General features: G+C 40.6%; 1 protein-coding gene across 3 annotated transcripts in view; it reads right to left on the reverse strand.

Moving 5' to 3' along the window:
* The window catches only part of TMEM120B (transmembrane protein 120B), a 63,724-nt gene that overhangs the window by 10,539 nt on the left and 27,673 nt on the right, over nt 1-25,512 (reverse strand). For all 3 annotated transcript variants that reach the window (XM_067539598.1, XM_067539599.1, XM_067539600.1), the window contains 10 exons: nt 18,732-18,850; nt 15,722-15,838; nt 14,818-14,877; nt 13,041-13,136; nt 11,704-11,793; nt 6,335-6,400; nt 5,423-5,484; nt 4,499-4,591; nt 3,588-3,652; nt 349-417 (listed from right to left, as the gene is read on the reverse strand). In XM_067539598.1, the coding sequence (XP_067395699.1) occupies nt 349-417; nt 3,588-3,652; nt 4,499-4,591; nt 5,423-5,484; nt 6,335-6,400; nt 11,704-11,793; nt 13,041-13,136; nt 14,818-14,877; nt 15,722-15,838; nt 18,732-18,850 (837 nt within the window). The remainder of the gene's footprint in view (nt 1-348; nt 418-3,587; nt 3,653-4,498; nt 4,592-5,422; nt 5,485-6,334; nt 6,401-11,703; nt 11,794-13,040; nt 13,137-14,817; nt 14,878-15,721; nt 15,839-18,731; nt 18,851-25,512) is intronic.

Genomic DNA, 25,512 nt, shown 5'->3' on the forward strand with positions numbered 1-25,512 from the left:
TGTATACATTTATATTTAGCCGTATTAAAACACATTGTTTGCTTGAGCCCAGTTTACCAAGTGATTCACACCACTCTACATCAGGGTCAATATAAACAACTGAATTCTACAAAACATATCCATGTTGTTGGCAATGAGGAACACTAAGTGGAAAAGAGTCAGAATCCCCAAAGATACGGTCATAAAGTGGATGCTGCCATATACTTTATACCTACCTCTGTTGGGAATTGTAGTCAACTGATACAAAAGAAGATATTCTGAAAAATTCTGGGTCCATTTTCAGACTAAGGCATTTGAATCAATATGCTAACTCTATTTACAATAAACAAGAACTCTGATGTTACCTACCTGCCATTCTTTGCAATCCTTATGCCTAGACAGTCCAAGAAGTGTGATTGCATTATATAGCTGCCAAAACTAAGAGGAGAGAGAGACCATTTCATTAAAAAAATACATACAAATACATTGTTGAAGGTTAACAAACAGTTTAAGCTGATGTCAATCAGAAATTAGCACAGCAGAAAAAGCTTCTTGACTTGCTGCTGTGCTCTTTGGCAAGAGGAAGAAAAATTCGAACTGAATTTTGGAAGCCAAAGCTATGCATGAGAGACAGATAAGAGAGCGGTTGCTGACCATGAATGGCTATGTAAAACATTACATGGACTTTTTTAATTTAATTTTTATTTTATTTATTAATTATTTTATTTTATTTTTTAATTTTTATTTAGATTTATTCATTTGGTTCTTCAACAAGTCAACACAATGAAACTCAGACTTCTATGCACATGTGCATTCTATTATATGATGTTTATTTACAGGTGCATTGCCTATGGGTGAGGGGGCTGATCACAAATCATTAAACATTTTAAAGAACTTGAGTTTGTTGTACGAATTAATCTTGAACGAATTAAAGCAGCAGAACAACATCAAGGCTCGCTTTTAAAACAAATCAAGAACGATCAATTCCTCCCGGGTAGATTTTCTGATTATAGTTTTGTCTGCAAAAGGGAAAGTACTTCTACATTTTTTGTCCCTTTTCTTATTTAAAATTTTATACTGCACTCAGTATCACATATTATTGTGTATGTATCCATGGCACATAGTGTGTACTGTGTGATACAAAGGGAGACATGATCGTGTCCCAGAGATCTTAAGAGTTTAAGGCCTGATTCTTCATTCTTTATGCGATTTCAGAGGTTACTCAAGTGAATAAAGGATGGAGGACTGGTGCTTCAGTTAAACATGGACAGTACAGGACAAATATGTAATACACTGGGTAGCTAGATGAAGGTCCAGTCACAAAGCGGAGCGTAGTTTGTATTTATTGTTTTCAATTACACATTTCTTATGTTGGTGAATTACTGTTGAAAGTCTCCATGGAAAATATCTTTAGGAGGTAGAATTTCAGCAGAGCAGTGTGGTCAGATGGTATCCAAAGAAGGGAGGGGACTTTAAGCATGAGGGGACATGGCTCTGAGTGGGAAGATACAAAAGGTGCACTTTGGAGAAGCATAAGCACTTGGGGGGAATGAGGGCAGAAATGTAGGTGGTGGAGTCAGGCAGGGCTTTAAAAATGAGGTGTTTGAATTCTTTTATTGTGGTGTATATTACAAAGGCTTTTAAAAAAAAACTTGCTAGCAGTTGGCACAGATCAACTATCCCTTTGCCTCTGTGATCCACAATCATAATGGAAGTAAATAAATACCCCAACCACTACATCAAAATTAAGCTAGAGAGGGGGAAAGCCAATTTGTCCTCAAAGTCAGAAAAGTGGGTTCTGGGGGACTGTAAGAATGGAGTAAATTTTAGAGTTGGGAGCTCTCCCTAAAAAATGCCTTACTAAGTGCAGGAGTCTAACCCTGGGGAACAGACAAGAGGGGTAGCCCAATTTATTGCAATGGCAAGAATGGGTCATTGAGGGTGCTAGGGGAGAAAACCAGTTACTCACCTTCTTGTACCTGTTGTTCTTCAAGATGTGCTGCATACGTCCACTATACTGTAAGCACGTGCAGGTCTCGGGCACAGGTGCGGGAGAGTTTTCCTTACTGGTACCCATGGGCTGGCTCCACATGTGTCCTGGCCAGAGAATAGTGGCTGCTGGCCGGGTGCGCTGAAGGCAGTGCCACCCACAGCAGCAGTGCAGAAGTAAGGGTGGCATAACACGGCAGGATGGCATGGCATGGCATGGCATGCGGGGGTAGTCACAGCCTAAAATATTTTCAAAGGGGGACCCAGCAAAAAAAAGTTTGAGAACCCCTGTCCTATAGTCTATCTGCTGAAGAGGCCAGGAAAGGCCTCCTAAAAGAGGTGGTCAGCGAGCTCCCCTTGTGCTAAGCAAGGGGGTTCCCTGACACCAGGCAAACAGCCATGAGAATTTATCTAAGGCTCTCTTCTTTTTGTTCTAGATTTGAAGCCACAGCAGATCAGACCCCCATCTCTAATGTGACCCTCACCCAAGCATTGTAAATAGCCAGTCCTCAGTCACTAACAGACATCAGCTTATGGCAGCTGAAGCAGGGCTAAAAACCTGAGGATCTTGGCATAAGTTCTCCCGGTACCAGGCAAGGCCCAGAATCCTCATGGATCCAAAGAAAATTAAGTTAAAAAAAGAAGAATAAAAGAATGTCCAAAGACTAAAAACAATGAGTGCCACTAAATGAAAAAAAAACTAATTCAGTAACTGCTCACAGGGGGATGAGGCTGTAAAGCCCGGCAATGCTCTGACTACCAACCACAGAAGGAAAGAACAGAAGGATGGGCTTGCCATTTATACCCTTGGCTCAGGGCAAAAGGAAACCAGTGCACATGTGGGGCCACCCCTACGGGTACCACTAAGGCAGTGTTTCTCAACTGGGGTTCCGCGGGAACACTGTTAGGGTTCCGCGAGCAGCTGCTCTTCGCGCCGCCGAAAAAGGGAAGATGTCCCGGATTTTCCAGCGGAGGGTATCCAGTGTAAGTGTAATTTAAATGTAATTTAATTGAGAAATGCTGACCTTTGCTTATTTCGACATTTGAAGACTTAAGAGTCTGGGGGGTTCCGCAATTATTTATGGAGTTCAAAAGGGTTCCATGGCCAAATTTAATTGAGAAACACTGCACTAAGGAAAACCCTCTGGTACTGTTGCATGAGACATGCACACACCTACACAGCATAAGGGACATAGGCAATCACTAGAAGAAAAAAGTGTTTTCAGGTAACCAGACAGAAGAACTTCAGTGACAAACTCCTCTAAATACAAAGGTTAAAGGTCTTCTTTTGTTGATCTCTTTGATCTTTTGATTTCTTGTATGATCTCTTACAAAAAAACCCCAGATGTATCTTCATTAAAAGAGCAAAGTCTAGTAACGATGGGTTTCTGGAATAATCTGTGTTAAACTAGTCTTCCTACTTTCAATCATTTCATAACCTCTTTCTAAAAGGGATACTCAATTCCCAGCCCCAACACAGTTACCATATGTACTGTGTGATCCAAGAGACAACTTAGTGTTTTGCTACAATTACAGCACTAACAACTCTGACGATCTCTGGTCTGTGTACAAATAAGTCAGACAAGTGAAACAGATAGGAGCCAGGCTCTCCAACTTACATGCCCAAAGAACAGGAAAGGAAGAAGGAAAGTCAGCCCTCGCCACATCCAAGACTGAAATCCTTCTGTAAGACCAGAACACTTAACATTAGGAGATGCAAATAAATTAGTACCTACAGGCCAACATAACATCTTGTTAGTATCTTGATTCTTCTGTCTGGGGTTAACATTTGTGCTTAGCTTATAAACAACATCCATGCCTTGTCTCACATCAGCAGCTACATGTTTGGAATAACTTTCCTAATCCAATATGCAAACCAGACTCAATAGCCTCTTCCAAATCACAACTCAACAACACCAGTGACCATCAAGCTTTCCCCATCCACTCCTCCCTCATGCCCAAACTGGAAGGTAGAACAATTTTTTTTTTTTTTTTAAAGATTTTTTTTAAGAGGCCTAGAAAAAACTTTGGAGAATGGGTGGGAAGAAAGGATGACATCATACAATCTTTGGTGTAATCCTTTTCCTTTCCACCACTCTCCTGCACCATCTGTTATTACTTGAGTCTTCTTCAGATAAGATGTTCAGGACAAGGAGCTGTGCCTTTTGTGTAAAGCACGCTGGATGCCTATGGCTATATATACAAAGACAAAATAACCAAGATATAATTTTTACATTTAAGATTACAAAGCCTTCAATAGATCAGTTTAACACTATCCTATTTGTACAATATAAGTGTCATAAATCATTTAGTTTCAGTCTCCTGTTGCTAACACCGACATGCTCAAAATAAGCAGGGCAGGATAGTGGACTGATGCTGTGAAGGCTTTGAGCTACTCTATGGCAGTAAAAATAGGCTCTCTGAGAAATCACATTCCAAGCTTTAAGTCAATTAGCTGCTGAATGCAACTTAAATGGTTTTTGTAAAGCTAAAGGTTACAAAATTAGGGGTTACAAAAAAAAAATCTCACCTACTGTAAGATCCAAGTGGTTTCTTTCCCCTAATGCACAGAGTCTGTAAAGGCAGCCACTTTGATAATAATATTGTAGGAACTGTACACAGCCTGGAAAACAAAAGAATTATTCATTTTAGTTGGAACAGGAAAACAAAATCATGTTGCACTGGCTACTCTAGCACGGTGGTTCTCAACCAGTGGAAGCGTACCCCTGGTAGTACGCTGAGGTGTTCCAGGAGTACATCAATATATCTATAGATTTGCCTAGTTTTACAATAGGCTACATAAAAAGCACTAACAAAGTCAGTACAAACCAAAATTTCATGCAGACATTGACTTGTTTACACTGCTCTACCTACTGTACACTGAAATGTAAGTACAATATTTATATTCTGATTGATTTATTTTATAATTATATGGTAAAAATGAGACACTAAGCAATTTTCCAGTAATACTGTGCTGTGACACTTTTATATTTTTATGTCTGATTTTGTAAGCAAGTAGTTTCTAAGTGAGGTGAAACTTGGAGTACTCAAGACAAATCAGATTCCTGAAAGGGGTACAGCAATCTGGAAAGGTTGAAAGCCACTGCTCTAGCACAAACACTAAGAAGAGTTAATTCATGGCCATTCATGATCCACAGTAAAAGTTAGGTCGACCCAGCTACATTGCTCAGAGATGTGAAAAATCCACACTCCTGAGTGACATAGTTAAACTGACCTAACCCCTGGTTCAGATAGTGCTAAGATCAGCAGAAGAATTCTTCCATCACCTAGCTACTGCCTCATGGTGGTGCAAGTAGTGTACAACAGTGCCCTTGAAGTGTTTCAAGCCCTTAGTTTAATACTAAATACTAAGGTTCCTAAAGGATCATTAAGAAGCAGAAGTGTAGAGGGATCCATATTTCAGACAAGAATTAGCAAGGTAAGATATACTTACTCTGAAAAATTGAAAATTCTAAAAATTGATTGCGAAACATTTGATACATGAGTCCATCTGGCCTGATGGGGGGGGAGAGGGGGAAGAAAAAGATTCACACTTTCAGTTTAATAAGAAACATAAAACATGATATAAAGTTCCTTCCCCATAGTTCAGTCAACTCTGATCCCATCAGTGAATGACATAAGCAGTCATTAATTAAATGGCAGTTTTCTATAACCAATGATCAAATTATACAGCAGTATTTGCCAAAAAAAAAAAAAGTGTGTGCATGGGGGGCAGGCGTCAATAAAAACTATTTCTGTTCCTGAGGTTTTAATGAAGAAGTTAAATGGTGACTGAAGAGGAAGGATATATGAAATAAAATATATAGAAAAAAGATTATCTCACTTAGAATTTTAATCAAGGTTTGGTTTTGTTAAACTGCACAAAACCAAGTTCAAACGGTTTGCACAATCATCATAACTAGGAGATAAAAATTAAACTCAAAACAAAACCACCAGTTTGGATGTGACAATCCGGGTTCAGCAAAATTAAAGTAAGACATAAAACCCCCCCAAAGATTTATCAAATACAATTCATGTAATTTATTGTCTATATAGAGAGATTTATCTGCTAATTCTTTAATACAAGTTTCTTAGCTCTTTATATAGAGTAGCAAATCAGGGAGACTCAGATATTTTGCTACCACCCTTCCAGCTACTGAGATTTTGTTTTAATGGAGCTGTAACTGAACTCTCCAATCGTGCTATATTTATCATTCCAAATGTCACACCAGAGAAAACATATAAAGTACAAAGTTCCATCAGGTGCCTGTGCAGACACATTTACACCAGTCACTTAAGAGGTCTCACAGGAGGGTTTAAAAAGTTAATAATGAAAATCTGTCAGCAAAGTAAAGAGAAAACTTACCATGTTAACATCACTCCAGATAGAAATGTGGAGACATAATGATGAGACACCCACCAGCCCTTAATCCTGAAAAGGAACAACAATGCAATTGAGAAGGAATGTGGGAGGAAAGTCACAAACATGCACGCTAAATTTAAAGCCAGTCTTTCAACACTGAGATGGAAAGTGGCTGGTATGAACTGGAAAAAGTTATCAGTCGGAGCAGAACATACTAAAATAGTTTGGCCTGGCCAATAGTAGTCATTTCTTGAGATAGAATTACACTGCTTGTTGGGATAAAAATCAATCAGTATAAAATAAGCAAGGTTTGAAAAACAAACAAAACAAAACCCAGGAACATCACACAACATTGAGTCAAAACAATCTACTACTGTGAGATTAAATACATACTCTATTCAATGTTACCGGGAGGCAAAAGCAGCCATTGTTTTATTTCTACAGTTGACAAGTGTAACCGTCAACCAAACTGCAAGAAATACCAAAAAAGCCCACACTTTCCATTCATTCTCGGTCCCAAAAAAGCACCAGTGAGCAGCCAACTTGGTCCTCCCCTCCCAGTTCCCATCAGGAATCCCATTCCAACAGCTCTCAATTCTGGGCTCAGAACACCAGCCTCCATTTTCCTTTGCATACATAATGGATACATTTTGTCGGTGCTGCTCTCAGAGATCACAAACCCCTGCCCTCCCCGCCACATTTTAATTATGTAATAATAGCAGAGTTATTTGACGTCTGAGTAGGTGGCAGCACCTCATCCCTCAAACACCAGCCCAGAGGGGGAATGCCCTCTTCTGGACACCACACACCTAACCAGCAACATCCACACAGCCTTCGGAGGAGAATTAGGTAGAGGACTAAACTTCCATTACTGTATACTAAACAGTATTATCTATGCAACACATGGAATACCTTATGCTCTAACTTTACAAGGGAGTTGAGTAGGAAGCATTTTAAATGCAGGCAGACTATCATGGGAGGAAAGTAGCAGTCAAACCACTGTCTGATACAATCATGGCTGCTGCCAAGATATTAGCAGCAAGCTACATCCTATGTAGCTTCCTATGATGTTATATAAATAAATTAAATTTCAGTCTTGCATGTATTGAGTCATAGTTTCTTATACTATTAATACAGAGAAAGCTTCAAAATTTAAAACAAAAGAATGCCACTGGACTTTACTGAGATGTAATCAAGAAATATACAAATATCACAGTGGGATAGGTTAATTTCAGATTTTGAGATGGTCTTAGTTTTGGAACCATTAAGCCATTGTTGAGTTGTTTAATGAGGGAACTGATGGTGTTGTGGCTAACATGCTAGACTAGGACAATTCCTGGTTCTATGGGATTTCAGGCTAGTTACTTAATGTCTCTGTGCTTCAGTTTCACTAGTTGTAAAATACAGGAACAAGGCTGGCCTTAGACCAAATGATGCCCCTGTTTAAAAATTATATTTATAGCCCATTTCACGACTTTGATGCACCATTTGCACGCATGATTTATCCCTGTTACATAAAGCAATAAATTTGCATGCAAAGGTCCAAAACATTCTAGGTTAGTGAAAAATGAATCCACATACAGAACATCTGGAATATTTGACATTCAAACATTCTGTTTTCCTTTTTGTCACCAACAACAAAATCTGAGTCCAGTGCCTCCCAAGCCCGGCATCTCAGGCAGGTCGCCTGCCCTTAAATCCGGCCCTATATAGCAACATCACTTCCTTTACTTCACAGAGGGTTTGTACACCTTCACATGTTTGTAAGGGCTTGTCTACACTTCAAACGCTACAATGGCACAACTGCAGCTCCACCGCTGTAGCGCTTCCGTGAAGACACTACCTACGCTGATAGGAAGGATTCTGCCATCAGTGTAGGCAATCCATCTCTGCAAGAGGCAGTAGGTAGGGGCACGGAAGAGTTCTTCCATCGACCTAACGCTGCCTACACTGGGGGCTTAGGTCAGCTTAACTACATTGCTCAGGGGTGTGGATTTTTCACACCCCTGAGCAACGCAGGTAAGTCGATCTAATTTTAGTGTAGACCAGACCGAAGACTCCGAGTCCCTTGAACAGATGGTGATGTGGAGTTGCAAAGCATTAACCTGAATTTTGTACTAGTTTGTAAATCCCTCACGCTGCCAGAGACTGAGGGATGATAGTGGGCATTATTCAATCCACAGCAATCAACACCACATCCCCTCTTCAAAGCATTTAAAAAGCATTACACTCACACTAGTGGGTGCTAGAGTGACGTGCAAGCTGTGATCGTGGATATGGCTTGTTTATATATTCTAGGGGCTGGTGCTTTAGAGGAAGCTGCTCACGCCCTCAGCTCCCTTAAAACATGGGTTCTGTCTCTTGGAATTTCACAGTACAGAAGCCAGAAAAGCGAGATATCTGACCCAAATTATGAATGCTATTATGTTGTGTGATGAGTGAAAACAAGCCTGGACATGCCCAAAGATGACATGCTGTAGCGCATTCAGACAGCTGTCCGGCCCAGCTGTTTGAGGCTTCACTGAAGCATTGACATCAAGACAGCAATCTGGAGCTATAGGTTTGATTCTCTTAAACACTCCCTCTCCTCCCCCCATGGAACGATAGTTTTTCTACACAGGGGCCTGAATGTGGGGGCCTCAGACATTGGTTTCAGCATCTAGGGCACCAGCACCCCATATATCAAGGAAGGGTGTCAAACAAGAGTTCTGAGCCCAGGAGTACCTCTGCAGTCCCACGGTTAGAAACAGTGACTAGATTCTATCTAGACCCAGTTGGCTTGGAAGCACGTAAGACTCAAGTGAGTGGGCCCCACTCACCCCGGACTGACTGCACAGTGGGGCATGGTACCAGATAGTTGCAGTCTGACTGTAGTTTATTAAGGTTAATTTATCAAAACAATATAAGATTATTTCCTTTGCAGATTTTCAAAACTTACAAATGCAGTCTAAAGAAAACGAACAGGATATTTGCTGACAGCTGTACTGGCAAACTAGAATAGCTATTATTTGGACTAGCCTATTACAAGTCAACTCCTCTTCCTAACCCCGGCAGCAGCTCCTCTCACCCCCAACCAAACGCTACACCCCCTCCTACCTCCACAGATGCAATCCTCAGCTAGATTCCAACAAAACTTCAGAAAACTCCACCCACTTCTCCCGGCTGCTGCTGTGTGCCAGTTCTCCCACCATGATACAACCTTTCAAACAAAACCTCCCACTGCTGCTTCCCTGCCCAAAAAGGAGTTGGAAGTACCAGCAGCAAAGGTGAGTCAAGTCAGAACCATATACCAAAATAAAGATGGGGTCATCAAGTCTGGTTCCTGCCAAGATTCTTAACATGAACAGACTTCCCATGGCTCCGAAACTCTTCCTCCTCCCTAGCACAGCAACCCATAGCAGCTTCCTCAACTTGACCAGTCCTCATGATGTTAATTCCTAGATATTTAACTGGTGTTTTAAACATGGCCTTCAAGGGGGAAAAAATCCACAAACCAATGTGGTTGTGTCTTTGTTTGCTTCATGGTATATAACAAAAACCTGAAATGGTTTGTGGATTTTTATTATTATTAGTTAAACAGTAGAAATCCAGGTCATGTCTGCCCTGTTTTTCCTAGAAGACTTTATAGACAACTGGGGAACTGGTAGGATGCCATCCGAGATGCCATCCAAGTGAAACCTAACTCAAAGAAGTTAAACAATATTTATTCAGAATATTTAAAATTCTGAGTTAAACAGTCTTGGGAGGAAAGACCTGCCGTAAAGGTTTAACATCTCTGTTTCAATTAAAGGCAGGTATAAGTCACAATCCACATCTGATATCTCCAGTGATTCCGCATCCAACCAGAGAACACCGGCTTTGACATTCCTGATATTTCTAAAACAAAACACAAGCAGAAATACAAGTACCACCAAAAAAAAAAGTTATGTGGCTACAACTGTTAATTTTATGCCAGTAAGATAGTTCTTAGTTCTAAATAATTGTTGCTACAATCTTGTACTAATTAATCTTCACAGAGTTGCAGCTTCACCTGTAATACAGATGAACTTGGATGAATCATCTCTGAACACTACAAGCAATCTTATTAGTTAATTAGGCATGAGTTTCCCTAAAAATGTTTTCCACACACACTCAACCATCACTACATATGGAGTTTCCCTGCCTCTCCATTTTTAATATGTAACAGGAGAAGTAACTTTAGTACAAGGCTTTGGATAAGTGACTGATTGAGATAAATGGCCAAAATCTCCTCCCAGTCAGTCATTAAATCCTAGAAAACATTCTGCACCTCATTCATTACTGCTTAATTATATACATACTGTGCTATCAACACAAGTTTACCACCACCACCATTTTAGTTGGTTTACTCATGTATTAAGTTCAATTAAGAGGGAGTTTATAAGCCATTTGGTTCCCCAGGGTGGTGTTTATTGGACAAGGATGCATAAGTGAAGTTGAAGTAAAGTGGCTTCGCTTATTCAAAGTGTGGCAAACAAGCCAAATTAGAGAGAAAACTAATTAATACAACATCAAAAAGTTGCAGCAGCAGTTTGCTCAGAGTGTGTGTGAGAGAGAGATTCATCATCAGGATTGTGTGTTTCATTATTGCTGTTTTCCCTTTCCCTAGTGAGGGCCAATTTACAACAGATGAGTAGCAACTCAGCAGGGAGCCATCCGATTTGGCTCCACAAGCAACAATGGACTGGATCTATGTCTCAGTTACACCAGTGTAAATAAGAAATAACGAAGTCATCTAAATGACACCAGTGTAAAAGAATCAGGCCCAATTACTGACCTTTCTAGCCAGCCACTTGAGGAATGGGTGTTGGGTGGCTATTAGGATATCGGGAGAGGTCCTAAAATGGCACTCACTGTAACCATTGCTAAAAGTGTATGCAGCGCAGCACATCTCAGCGTTGCTTTATTACAGATGTCTTGTGAACATCTTAAAGAACAAAAATCAGACAGTCATCTTGCAGAATGTTGTTCCATGTCTCAAAGGTTTTTTTGTTTTTTAATTGCTATATTTCCAGGGGAGGTAAGGAGGGATTTTTACATCTTTCGCATTTGATAGAAATCCTTCCAATTCAATTGCTATAAAGAAAATGACTAGCTTATTAATAAAAGCACATTCAGCACTTTGGTGTAAGTGATCAAAACACATTCCCTTCATAACTTGCCTTTGTTTTTCTCACCCCCAAGTGGACTTGTGTGTTTGGAAATGGACGTTCAAAAGGATCAAAGAAAAAGAGACTGTTCAGTAAGTAGTATTCTTAGCCCAAGCTCACTGGGACATCAACAGCAAACTCCCTTTGCCTTTTTGTTTCAAGTGAATCCTGCACTTTAAATTACTCTGGAATATCATATGATACCTTGATCCATTGTTGATGAGAATGCTTTCCCTTATTGTCAGTGTGCAGTAATACCACACCAATAAGAAGTTAAACACTTCATCCGTCACCCTATTCAAAAAGAATAAAAAAAAAAAAAACCTTGTTAAAATGATAAATATTCCATTTCAAGATTATTCTCCTCCCTACCTCAAGAACAGTCTAAGTGAAAAATAGTTCGTGTGAAACCAAACATTAAGGCCCTCATCCAGCAACCCTTAGCTAAGTACATGCATAATGTTACAAATGACTAGACCTGCTGAAAAACCCCTAACACTGTGCCTTTTCTCCATCAGCTATGCAAATTTGAAGAAAAAAAAAAATCAAACGCCATTACTCTAGGAGACTGGGAAAGTGCCATGTGATAAAAAAACTTGGGATCCCAGACTGATAAGCAGGTGTGTAGAGATGATATTAATTCCATTTGAAGGAGACAGTGCTCCATAGAAGGAGCAGATGATCCTATTTACACAGGCTTTTTCAGGCTAATTCAATGAAAAGATACTATTAGATCTATATAAATCCAATCAACTAAACACAGTAAAGCACTATACTCTGTTTTCAAGACTGAAAAACTCCTCTGTTTTGACATCTTGGACCTAACGTCAAAAACAGCCTGACAATGTTTATGCATTCCATGGAATTACATCCTTAAAAAATGATGGTGCATTCATGGCAGATTTAAAAGGGAAAACAGAAGGGTCAGGCTCAAAAACCTTGTTAAAAATTAAATACAAGAAGTTGTACAATACTAGAGACATTTTTCTTTTTTTTTAAATTTACATTTCAGAGAGAGGACAGTGTTTGCTTTGATTTGCACATTCCCCTGCAGTGTTGGCAGTCCCAAAATTACAATACTATCATAGCATCAGCAAGCAAAACCAATTAGTCTACCATTGTCCGAGCCAAGCTAAATACACAATGTAAACAAATATAAATTATAAAATAGGAAAATTTAAAAATTCTTTCAAGTTGCAATAATCTATGGTGCTACTAGTAACAACGGAAAGGAAATTGGTTTTAAAAGCTATGGTGCCTGATCCTCCAGATACGTCCACATATGAATAACTTTACGCATATAAATAGCTCCATTGAAGTAAATGGGACTACTCACAAGTCTAAGTGTTTTCAGGATCAGCACCATGATTTATCTTGACCGTGCCTCTTAACTCTGATTTCTGCACTAATCACAACAGAATTAACAGTTTTGTTTATTAACTTCCAATACTGAGATGCAGAGAAGTTAGCGTTGAATGTTTAGTTAGATTCCACTATATTTTTATTAAAATGTTTAATCAGAAATCAAAGTATTGCCTTACCTGTAATGAAGAATAAACCTGCAGGCTACAGCACCAAGTAACAAGATTATTGTCAAATAAAGCTTGAACTTTTCATATTCATCTTTGTAGGCAAACCTGGGATGACAAAGTAATCATTAATATTTCTACCATTAAAAACAAGTAAAATATCTACCTATTTGTGATTTCAAAACTGATCTGCATTCTACAAGTAGAGTTCTCATTCTACATACATGTAGTACACTTAACATCCTATCTGTCCAAAGACTAATATTCAGACAAATTTTTCTTGGGCGCTTTTCTTAGCAACTGTCACATGAGAGTATGGGAGGGCAAACACAAGTTTTAAAGTACAGTAATCGGGAAGAACATTCCATCCTTATCTGCCCATTCCCTCCCCCTCAAACCCAAACCAGAGTGTAGCCCCTCACTGTTCCATCTCCTCCTCCTCCCCCTCCCAAGAGACTACAAGCATTGTATAACAGAAGTAAGACCTTTGTACTTATATGGCACCATGGAGAGAGGCTTCACTCTAACAAAGCTCTTCATTAATATGAAATAATTCAGTCTCAGCATCCTGTGAGATAATATTTTTAGACTACTACTTCTTTCGTATGGCGATAGTGGAACAGTGAAAGCAACGGCATGAAGCATCGTTTCCCCACAATGTTCCTGCAAGCTTCCGCAGGATGTTGACCTGGCCTTCATTTTCCTTTTGGTTTGTTCAAGGTGGCGACAGAAGCTGAGTGTGTGGTCCAGGATTATCATCATGCATCAACAGTGATCCACAGAAATTGATGTTTAATGTCTTCTTGGCCTGGGTATTATTCAAACGGAAAGTTGAAACCACTGGTTTCAAGGCATTTGGCTTTAACCACCAGGCCTTAAAATAGGTTTCTAGTGCTTTTAAGTCCTGTCCTAAAACCTCTACTGAGGTTTCAAATGAGGAAGCCTAGCCAGCACAATGTCATCTGCAAACATGAACTTACAGTGGTGGAATATCACTGGTATATAGGTTGAAAAGTGTTGGAGCTAGAACAAACCTTTGAGGGAGTCTGTTGTTCAGTCTCTGCGGGCTGCTGACAGCATCACTGAGATACAGTCTAATAATGATTCACAGTGTATTAATTTTACAGGTTTTTAATTTTAACCAAGGCAGAGCAAGGTTAAACTGGTTGTGATGAAGCCAGAAACAGAACTTAGGCACCCCAATTGCCAACACATCACATTTCTACTCAAAACTGATTATACTTCCAATTCTAGGGCCAGATTCTGTCCTCAGTAACACCTGTCCTTAACACGGTTGCAAAATAGCAATTCACAGAGAATACCCTGAAGAAAATGGAGTTACAGATGTTTAACTGGTGATCACAGTCTCGTCTGCAGATTCTTTATTATTGATGATTATATTATTTTTCTTTTCTATTTGTAAATGGATCAAATTTTCTCTGGAAGCCATTGAGACCCAATATACCTGGAATCTCTCTGCCATTTTTACAATAAAAAAATAAATATAAATCACAATTTATGCTCCACTCCACTATTAAGTCCATGTGTGTGGCCCGCACATAATGTTTTTGCGTGAAAACACATAGTCAGATTGAATTCAGTGGAATTACACTATGGATGAATCTGGCCCAGTATTTTGAACAAATAGCACATAGCTTTATGGATTGATCTTGCAGGGTCAATACCCTGCTAGTACTAGGGGGAAAAAAACTCATCTATGTTGTACTTCAACATCTGTTTTCTACTAACTGAGAAAAACTGTAAAAAACTAAAATAAAAACCCACTTACTTTGCCTGGTTACTCAGAAGAGTTACATTCACATTTCCCAGCACCAGATTTAAGTACAAACTGAAAGACAAAACATCCAAAGACAGATCAGTCCATTTTAATTTAATACAAAAGGACCCCTGGCATTGCAGGCTAGATTCAGAGAGCTGATCCAATTCCAGCACGCAATATTGTATATTTTGATCTAGGTTTTTAATTATAGCAAGAGATAAAACTATAGAAATTAATTTAAAATGCAGATGGTGCTCCAGGAATACACATTCGTGCTCTCTTCAGAGAGATCTTCAATATTAGTAGACAACTTTAAAAAACAAACCGATCACCATTTTAATGAATAAGACAGATACAAAGTTTCTGGTGGGGGGCCTCTTTACTATCTGTAGTGTTAGGGATCAGGAGAAATTATGAATCAATAGTCAAAAAAATTAGCGGCAGGGAAATTGGATTAATATCTTTACAGCAAGATGGGCTGCTCCTGCAGATGTAGCTATGAATGGCACTGCAGTACAGTTAAGACGACAGAGTACCACAGATGAGAGCTCTCTTGGTACCAAAGAGCACAAGCCGATACAATTATACTGCAATACAGGAATGTTTACATGAATATTCTGAATGATAAAGTTCCAGGTTAGCCAAGCCTCACAGCCCATACAGTTTCTTTCAAAAGTGAAATTTACTCCTGATCCACCTTTCCCTATCCACTTCAACCCTCCTTCAAGCAGTCCATTGTGATTAAATATCAAGTAGTCCATTGTGCTACCTACTCTATTACTCTTTCATTTACCCTATACTCTGCTCTCATTCTTTGCAGATATACCTGTTAAATTCTTTTAGAAAAGACACATTGTTACTAGTATTTAGATCGGCTTTATATAAAGAAGATTAATTTTTAGTAAATACATACCCATTTCTCTTTGGTAAATAGGCTTCCATGTCAAAGAAAACATTTTGCCTTTCTTTGATCTGGGTGTTAATTTGCTGTATGAGGTCAGATTCTTCAGGACTAGATGTGTGTTTGCACCTGTGAGGATGGTGAAAACACAGATCATTTACACAAAACATATTCTAAAGGAGATAAAACCAACTTCAACTTTGCACTAGAAAAAAAAAAAAGGGTATTTCCCTATCAGTACTTCTATCAGCAAGAACTTAAATCACCTTTGAGATATTTTTCAGGTTTAACAACTCCAGTTTACTTGTCCTTGTTTACACTGTTTCTATCGCTCAAGCTGAACATAGTGTGAAAGTAAAGAAAGGGACTAAGTCAGTGACTATAACCAAAAGTGAAAGTTTCTAATCAATTTATCTTTTTGTAATGTTATTACTCCCTTTTCAAAAGGAACGCTTCATTATCTTTTAAAAAAAAAAATTTAAAAACAGTCCTACAGGTGTTTTATAAAAGCTTGCTTTCACAAACTCTAAACTGACCTGGGTGTGCCTTTACATTGAAAAAATCCCTATCCAGACCATAAACTTCAGAAAAGGCAATCTGAAAACAACCCCCAAAAAAAGCTACACTGTATATAGCCTTTCAAAGTAACATCATGCATCCTACAGAGCCCCAAGAGAAAGGATGTCAAACGAAGTCCAAGAGATCGATTTGGACCCTACACAATTAATGGTAAGTTAAATGGAGGAAAGCAGGGGGAAAGGACCTTCTGATCGGTTCTTCCTGCTGTGTTTCCTCTACTGAAATCAGCAGTTCTGGGGACAGCAGGTGGTGCCAGTTTAATTATTGCTGAATGCAGACAATATTAGAGCAATAGGAGGGCTTTGCATTGTGACCCTAACCTCAGTCGCATGGAAGCATAAGAACTTTGTGTGCTGAGCAGCAAACTTTAGATGAAAGCATAAACATGGAAGGAAGAGATTATAAGTGCTGAAATACTGCAGTGACAGACATTTAAAAAAACAACTTTTAAACAGACTGTCATAGGGAGCTCACCACTTTGTACCAAAGGGGAGAAAATTTGGAGGGGGGCAGAGGGAGGAGACACAAATTTTGTCTCCAAACTACATAGCAAGATGACACTTGAGGATTTTTGAAGTTACTGGCCGGCTCTGCTAAGAGGTTATTCCAGTTGCAACTGCCAATGTGTGAACAGATAGGGAACAGCTAGCCAAAGCTCCAAACGAAGGGGAAAATGCAGCTTCATTTGTAGTGGTAGAACAGAAGGAAAGGATAGTTCCTCCTTCAACATTTACCATTTGAACACTGAGAAATGGGACAATAAATTGGGTCAGATCAGGAAATATTAGATGATCACTCAAAAGTCCACGCAGTACACCAGCAATTCCTCATCTCCTTCTCTACACAAATGTAGCTTAGTCAGGCAGTTAAACTCTTTCCAAATGATCTAATACTGCCAGTAAACATGGAAAGATGAACTGGGAAGCAACTGTTAACCAATACAAATGTTATAAGGTAATCTTTAAATCCCAAACAAAACAATTTTAAACTATTCCTGTTTTAGAAGTACATTAAAGTCTCCAAGAAGCGAGAAGAGATGCCCCATATATTTATCTTTAAATGTTAAATCTTCATAGTGTTTTTGTAATTTTTAGCAAGAACAAAGCTTTGCTGTTACAGGTTTTGAGGCTTAAAATATTCCTAGGCTGTGGGTGATTTGTCACAGCCTATGATTTATGGGGAAACAGGTAAAACTACAATTAATGTGAAAGTTGAAAGTAACCTGGAGAGATACTATAGGCAGTATTTTTAGGCCAATGTCCATGGAATTAAGCATACAGCTCCTGTTATTGATGGGAGTAGAGTATCCAAGCACCGTATTGAAAGAATACCACTGAATATTAAAATCTACCTTCAGGTGCAACCACATGGGTACCGGCAAATTCATGTGACTTTTACCATAGTTAGAAGGAGCTGAGGTTTTATCTTACTAATAAAACTGCAGGTAACAGACTGAAGGCAATGCAGTCCTACAGTATAAAAATATTCCTACAACAAAAAAATATTGTAGGGAGAAATTCTGTATTGGCTCCTGAGGGATCCAACTAGATCATCTAGTGATCTTTGTTATGTCTATGCATAGATGACTCGTTCCTCCTCGTACTGGGGGGCACAATGTAATGAGGTGGGACACATGACCGTCCCATGTGTCACCTCCGGGAGGAATTTCCAGCCCCTCCTCTCTGGGCCAGGGCAGCCAATCCCACTGGCTCCTGGGGGACTGCAGCCACAGGAACAGGGAGAATTTAGTTCTGGGCCCAGCCCAGGAAGACTCACGGCACCAGTGTCTCCGCAGAGCCAATGGACACCTCTGCAGGGGAGGCGTGGGACACAGGCAATGCCCCTACCTCCAGCTGAGCCAGGGAAACTGCTCCCGACGCCTTCCCCAGCAACACCCTCCCCTGTGCCCAGACCAGGGATGATGTGCTCCCCCAGCCCCCGGGAGGTGCTCAATCCTTCTCCCACTGCACCACCCCCCAGCACATTCCTGCTTGGCGGCTGCTCTCCCCGGCTGCCGGGCCCGGGCAGGGAGCGTGACGGAGCCACTTCTCATGCCAACTGAGGGCAGCTGCTCTACGTCGCTGCCTCTGTGCAGCACGGCAGCTGCCTGAGAGAGCCCGGTTTGGGAGGCTTGGCCCTGCCCCTTCTGCTCCCCGTCCGGCTGGTAGGAACAGGCACAGCGGGAGAAGGACAGAGCCCCTCTCCCTCCCGCCAGCAGGCCAAGAAGTCTGGGGGGACGTTTGACCCTGCATGTCCCTGCTACACGTCACCCACGCTCTATGAATCTACTAGAGTAGTAGTTAAATCAAATGCACTTTACACAGCTGTGATGACCTGAGCCCGCTTGCTTTTAAGGAAACTCAGTATTAACATGCAACAAAACAATATTTATAGCCTGTATTTCAGTCACTCGTGAGACCCCACGCCAAGACTATCCCATTACCGTTGGAGACTGTATTTCAAGTCTTTTAATTCCCTCTTCTGTTTACGTATAGAGCTGCTGCATGCAGTCTGCAAGTTATTGAGTTCTTCAAGTTTCTGCTTATAGACCTTGTGAGTTTCCTGCAAGAGAGCAGAGAAAATAAGTAGAAAGAAGATGCACTCTCTTTAAACCAGAAAAACCTATGGAGAAAAACAACAAACAAAAACAAAGCGCACCCTGTTTTTCTTGGAAGCCCAGGCAGCTTCTCCAGCTTGCTCCTGCCTGCCCAAGGAACAGGTTTCCTGTAACTGTGGATGCTATTCTTTTCACCATGGAACCTCATTTTCAGATGATTAACATCTGCAGCTCCCAATAACTTCAACAGGAGCTGTGGGTGGCTCAATAACTGGGGAGTGGGGGTGAGAAAAATATCAGGCTCATGATTCTGAGACTGTTCCTGAAAGTGGTGGGGAAGGTATCTGTCGCTGAAATATGGCCAAGTGCTCCATTTATCATAAATTGGTTTTATTCTATGCAAGGTTCTCAGGATACCTATAGCACATAGATGTCCAAACTAAGTGATTATAAATTTAACTTTAAAAAAAAGCCTGTATAAGGGAAGGATGACTGCCTCCTATTATCTTCATTTCCCTTGCTGTTATTGAGGGTGCCATTTATACTTCATAATGAGCTTCTCCACTCATAAGAAATCTCCTCCTCCTGTTTGATCCTATGGTAAAGTCATAATCTTGTATTCCATCCCAATCAGTTTCTGTGAAACGTCTGGTTAAAATCACAGATCAAGGACCCCAATTTCACTGTAGGATAAAATGGGAGATGAGGCGCTCGGGAGAAGAGAGGGAAACAGATTGTGTTAAAACATAAAACCTCTTTACCACTTTTGCTAATTAAACTAATTTAAATGACTAGTAACCAGCATCGCAGTTTAAAGTCTGTCACTCCCTGAAGCATCACAAGCCCCCTTTAAAGAAGAGCCTCCTCATCACAGCCTGTTGTGTTTTCACTCTCTGAAAACATTACTGTTTGGCTGGCTGCAATCAGAACAGCCTTTGTCAGCTTTTCCACCGACTGTGAGCACATCTCCATGTTCTTCACACCTATGCACACCCCTCATTTTAGCTTACGGGCTAAAGTGGTCATTTATTTACTCTTTATGCTGGCTTTACTGCCCTTGCTGAATTAATCTGGGACAAAAAGTACACATTAAAGCCGCTTCAGTACTAACTATCCTTCACCACATTATGGCCACACCACTACAACCAAGATGGCCCAGTTCTTGGATGAGATCACCTTATGTAGGAAGAACAAGTGATTGAAGCTAAACCCAAGCAAGACAGAGGTTATGCTGGTGGACACAGGAAAGTATTCTGAAGAGCCTGTAGCTATGGTACAGTCTCATTTGGTTGAAGGTATACACCCACCATTGGTCAACAGTCTGTAGCAAAGGAATGCTCCTGGATTCTTACCAGAGCTAAGCTCTCACACTGCAGCATCCATGAACAGTGCTTTCTACCATCTCCAGCTGGCTAGGAAACACCATTCAATCCTGACGAATGATGACCTGGCCTCAGTTATTCATGCCTTCATCACCGCTCAGCTGGACTAAAGCAATGTGATATACCAGGAAGCCTTCAGCTCTTCGGAAACTTCAGCTGCAATGCATCTCCTCACCAACACTAACTACTATGAACACGTCTAACCTGTCCTTGGCTTGCTTCACATAGAATACTGGGATCAAGATCTCTGTCCTGATCTTCAAGGCACCCAAAGACCTGGCCCATTGTATCTGAAAGATCAACTAAACCTCTGAGCTGAAAACCCTGAGCGAAAACTTCACTCCTCGCACATTGCAGAAAGCTGCATTAAGGGTGAAGCTCCATGGTGCAGAAGACAGAGCTTTCTCAGGGGCCAGTCCCAGATTGTGAAGTGAACACCTACAGGAACTAAAGATCACCACAAACCTCACTAACTTCCACTCCAAATGCAAAGCATATTTCTTTGACTTTGCCTTCTCTAATATACATATGGCAACATTTGTTTTTGGAATTTTTTTTATAATATACAAAAATACAACACCACTGCAAACACGTATCCCTCTGGGGAAAGAATGGGATAACACGCATGGCAGATGTAGTCATGATGCTTGGTGCTCAGATGCTATGGAGAGGAGTGTAGTATAAGAACTTATATAGAACAGTTAAGTTTGACAATAAAGCATCCTACATAGCTTTCTCCCAGGTTCTCCTAACCTGGAGTGAAAGTGGTTGATCCCACCCCCAACAGTCAGAAAAGCAAGTTCAACACCAATCCTGGCAAACCATGATACATATTGGTTAGAACACTACACAGTATGCTTTGTTACAATGGATGTTCAACTCTGTTGACTGCGTCCATGCCAGTAAGACAACTGTTTTCGACACAGGCCGAAGACAACACATGATGCATCCTGGAGAAGCACAATTCATTTCATGGTATAGACACCAAGCCCTTGTCCAAACTATGTCAGAAGCCCTAACACCATTTTCATCCATACACAATAGGATCATAAGCCAAGTTACATCCGTGCTTAGCAACTGCGCTATGAACTAGCCGAGGAACGTTAGTCTATAAAGATTTCAACAAGCGCGGTTGCATAAGCAATACAAATGCCTGTTCACACTGGACATGGAAAGCAGCTTAATACTAGTAAAAGGTACCCACCCATTTCTGAACAGTCATTATTACATGCACATTTCTGTAGTGCCAGAGAGCAGAGCTGTTGTAGCTGGCAGAGTTCTGATTCCAACATAAATGGGTGTTCCCCTTACGTTCATAATTAACTCCCCCCCTTTTTTTATTTACCCGCACAAAGAAGTCAATTAATTTAATACATTGGAGAAAGCCTTAATATACCCATTGCAATGAAAATTACATTGCCCAAGATTTTCAAAAAACATCTTTGCCTACAGTTAGGCTTACAGTCCATATTTAGACACCAAAATAAGTAGCCTGATCTTCAGAAATGCTAAGCACCCAGCAGTGCCGACTGACTTCAAAGGACACTTCTGGATGCTCAATATTTCTGAAAAATCAGGCCACTTACTTTAGTGCCTAAATCCAACTTTATGCCCCTCTTTTTTTTTTTTTTTTTTTTTAAAAGGACAACTTGGACTTTGCTTTAAGATTTTGGCTGGTGGGAGGACAACAACAAAAAGATGGTGAGGAGGAAGAGGAAGAAGGCTAGATTAAATACGACTGATCAATTGTTCTCCATGTCCACAAAAGGTAGGACAAAAATAACTGTTTTAGTTTGCAACAAGGGAGAATTAGGTTAGATACTGGAGGGTGGGGGGAAACTTTCTAAATATAAAGCATAGTTAAGCATTGGCACAGGTTATGGAATCCTCATCATTGGTGGGTTTTAACAACAACATTAGACAAACATCTGCCAGGGATGGCCAAGGCATACTTTATCCTGCCTCGGCATGGGGTGATGGACTAGATGACCTCTTAAGGTCCACTGCAGAACTACACTTCTATGATTCTATATTTGCATTGAAGGTTTATCCAATAAGCACATCTCAGGTCAAGATCAGAGGGAGTTCAATTATACATTTGTCAGTTTTCTTAATATCATCCAGCAGTACTTACAATGGTAAAAAACACACAACATTTGCCTCTCTTCTCATTAGGGATTAGCAATCACATGTTCATCACACACACACACACACACACACACACACACACACTAGGAATGCAAAACAAATTGTGCTATGTGCATTGGATTTCAGTTTCAAAACCCCTCTGTAAGCAATGGCTGCAAAGGCATAATCAAAATAATTATATCCAGAACTAGACACAGCCTCTCAAATTAATTTTTAAGAATCAGTTCTTTAATGGAAGGCAGTTTAAATATTAACTACTTTTGCTTCTCTTGAGCTTGTGCAATCAGCTCTCTTGGTTGTTTACACTGTCATCCTGTCTGGTTAAAAAATAAAAAGCTGATTTCCAAAGCGAATTAAAATGTTCATAAGTACATTACACACTGGCTCTGCTTTAACATTCCTTAAAAAGACTTAATTAAAACACACAAGTTTAAAAGATTGTGAGTTCTGCAGCTGCTTGAAAACATCAAGACAATTGTTATAAAATCCACATCAATCTCCATAAGAAAAACAAATTTTGAGCGAAGTTATTTATTCATTAACAAATATCTGGGGAAAGTTTACAAAAGGTGCCCATTTGCAGCTCAACGGGTGCATAACTCCTAGGAATGTATTTGACCTTTGGATTATGCTAGCTAACATAATAGAAGTTTTAACTTCAGCACAGAGTTTTCTACATAGAAAGTGTTATGCACGGAACATGTAAGGACTTTAGCTTCTTAGGAAAAGGCATTCGTGCAAAGTTCGTAAGCTCTGCAGTGTCATGGTCTCAGTGATTGGCCATTTATACAAACGGAAGTCAGGTTTCCCTATATATTTGGTTAATCAAAGTTGTTTGTGTGTAACTTGTCATCATAATATGGCAGCACATTTTAAGTTGTTTTTTTTTAAATAGGTGCACTGAGGTCTGTTCTACTGCACATGCATGCTCCACGTTTTTGGTTAATTAGGTTTCTACGTGGCACATGTACACAGATACACATATACCTATTTACCTCACAGGCTCTGCAAGGCTTGTTTAGATGATGTATATGAAGACTTTTAATATGCTTACATACCTAGTAGAGAGAAATAAATTGTGTGTACTATTATTTAGTCACTATAGGGAAAATCCTTACCCCATATCTTCCATATAGATGCATGAGGCCAACGAGGCAGCAGAAGTGGTGTGGTTGTGCCACGCAGGGACGGAGGGAGGCAGGATGCCAGGAGCACACGCCAGGTATAGGAGGTTCAGCACTCCCTGTGCATCACAATTGTGCTCCTCCAGGTTCTAGTGTGGAGGTGCGGCTTGGGATCCAAAACCATATAGATCCATTGGCTTCTCCCCTCCAGTCAATTACCTCAAAATACTTTACAAACATTAAGTATTAACATGTATGGATTGGGAAACCAAGGCACAGTAACTAGAAATTTTGGATGCCTCACTTCAGACACCTTAAAGAGCCTCACTGCTATAGAATGGATGCACTTCAGGGGGATAGGGAAGAGAGGGAGACCCCTTTAAGATGTCTGAAGTTGGGCATCCAAAAATCATTACTTGCATTTGAAAATTAACATACAAGTTACTTGCTCAAGGTCACCCATCAAATCGGTGACAGAGGTATAAATAGGATCCAGGAGTCTTATTAATTATTTGTATTATCACAGCACCAGGAGGCCCCATTCATGGTCCAGGACCACTGACCAGGCATTGTACAAACAGAATAAAAAGTCAGTCCCTGCCCTAGAGAGCTTACAATCTGAGTATAAGACAAGAGTCAACAGATGATACAATACAGACAGGAAAATACAAGGAAACAATGAGTCAGTATTGATCATCATAATAGGCAGAGGTCTGTTTACAGGGAACTCCTCCCAAGAAGAAGGGACAGCACAAGGTGCTTGTTCGAAAATGTAACCAGTGGGTGATGGAAGCTGGCATTGTGGCCCAATCAGAGGTGGGAATCATCCTCTCAATAGCAATTGAGAGATGACAGGTAGGTGGGGGATGCCCATGAAGGCCCTTGAAGGTAAAGGCAAAGTATCTTGTCTGATGAGACAGAGAAGGGAGAGCCAGCAGAGGGATGCAAAGAGAAGGAACAAGAGGGTCAAAGACCAGGCTACAAAAGTTATCCTTCCAGCAGCATTCTGAATATGAGGGAGGCAAGACAGCATTTGTCAAGGCCGGAGAAAAGGGTGTTGCACCAATGGAGACATGTAATGATAAGACCCTAAATGAGAGTTTTACCTGTATGGATGGATAGGAAAGGCCATGTCTGAGACATGTTATGCAGCAGGAAATGTTGCTCACCCTGAGCAGTAACTGTAGTTCTTCAAGATGTGCATCCCTATGGGTGTTCCACTTCAGGAATGGTCAGGAGCTTAATCAGTGATTGGACACAGAGCTGAAGCAGGTAAGGGTAACAAGCTTGTATTGGCCAGGTAGGGACTATGAGAATAACTCTGGTATTGTCCCATCTGATCTTGGTCATCACCCTTAGAATTAGAGGTGTTGGGGGAAGAGAACAGATTCTTCTTTCACAGTAAAAGACAGGCATCCCCCAGGGAGTGGTGACCCAGACCCACCACTTTAACAGAAAAGAGGACACTTCCGGTTCTCGGAGGTGGCGAAAAGATCAATCGGCCACCCCCGTGTCTGGGAGGATCTAAGCATCCACTCCCATTTGTAGTCATAAGAGAAGTGTCTGCTGAGGCCATCAGCTGTGGTATTCTGGATGCCTGGAAGCTAGACTGCTGAAATCTGGATAGGGTGAATTATGCATCACTTCCAAAGCTTTATAGCTTCAGCGCACACGCAAGGGGATCTTACTCCTCTCTGCTTGTTGATGTAAAGCATGCAGGACATTTTGTTCATGACCCTGATTGCTTTGCCCCTGATGAAGGGCAGGAAATGGAGGAACGTGTTCCTGACTGCCCTGAGTCTCCAACAGGTGGAGACAGCATACATAGGGCACCATTTGGAATCCATCTTGCATACAAAAGGTGCTATGGACTACATATTCCATACAACTTTCCTAGTACCATGCATTGCCTCATCACTCCTACCTAGGATACTTTACAGCAGCATCACATGAACACAACATGTCCAGGCTTACTATTTAACTGCCATTAAATGCCAGGCAACAATGCACAGA

Source organism: Emydura macquarii, unplaced genomic scaffold (genome assembly GCF_026122565.2).
Source record: "Emydura macquarii macquarii isolate MOO-44397 ecotype Brisbane River unplaced genomic scaffold, CSIRO-AGI_Emac_v2 contig_554, whole genome shotgun sequence".
In the NCBI taxonomy this organism is placed as follows: domain Eukaryota; kingdom Metazoa; phylum Chordata; order Testudines; family Chelidae; genus Emydura; species Emydura macquarii.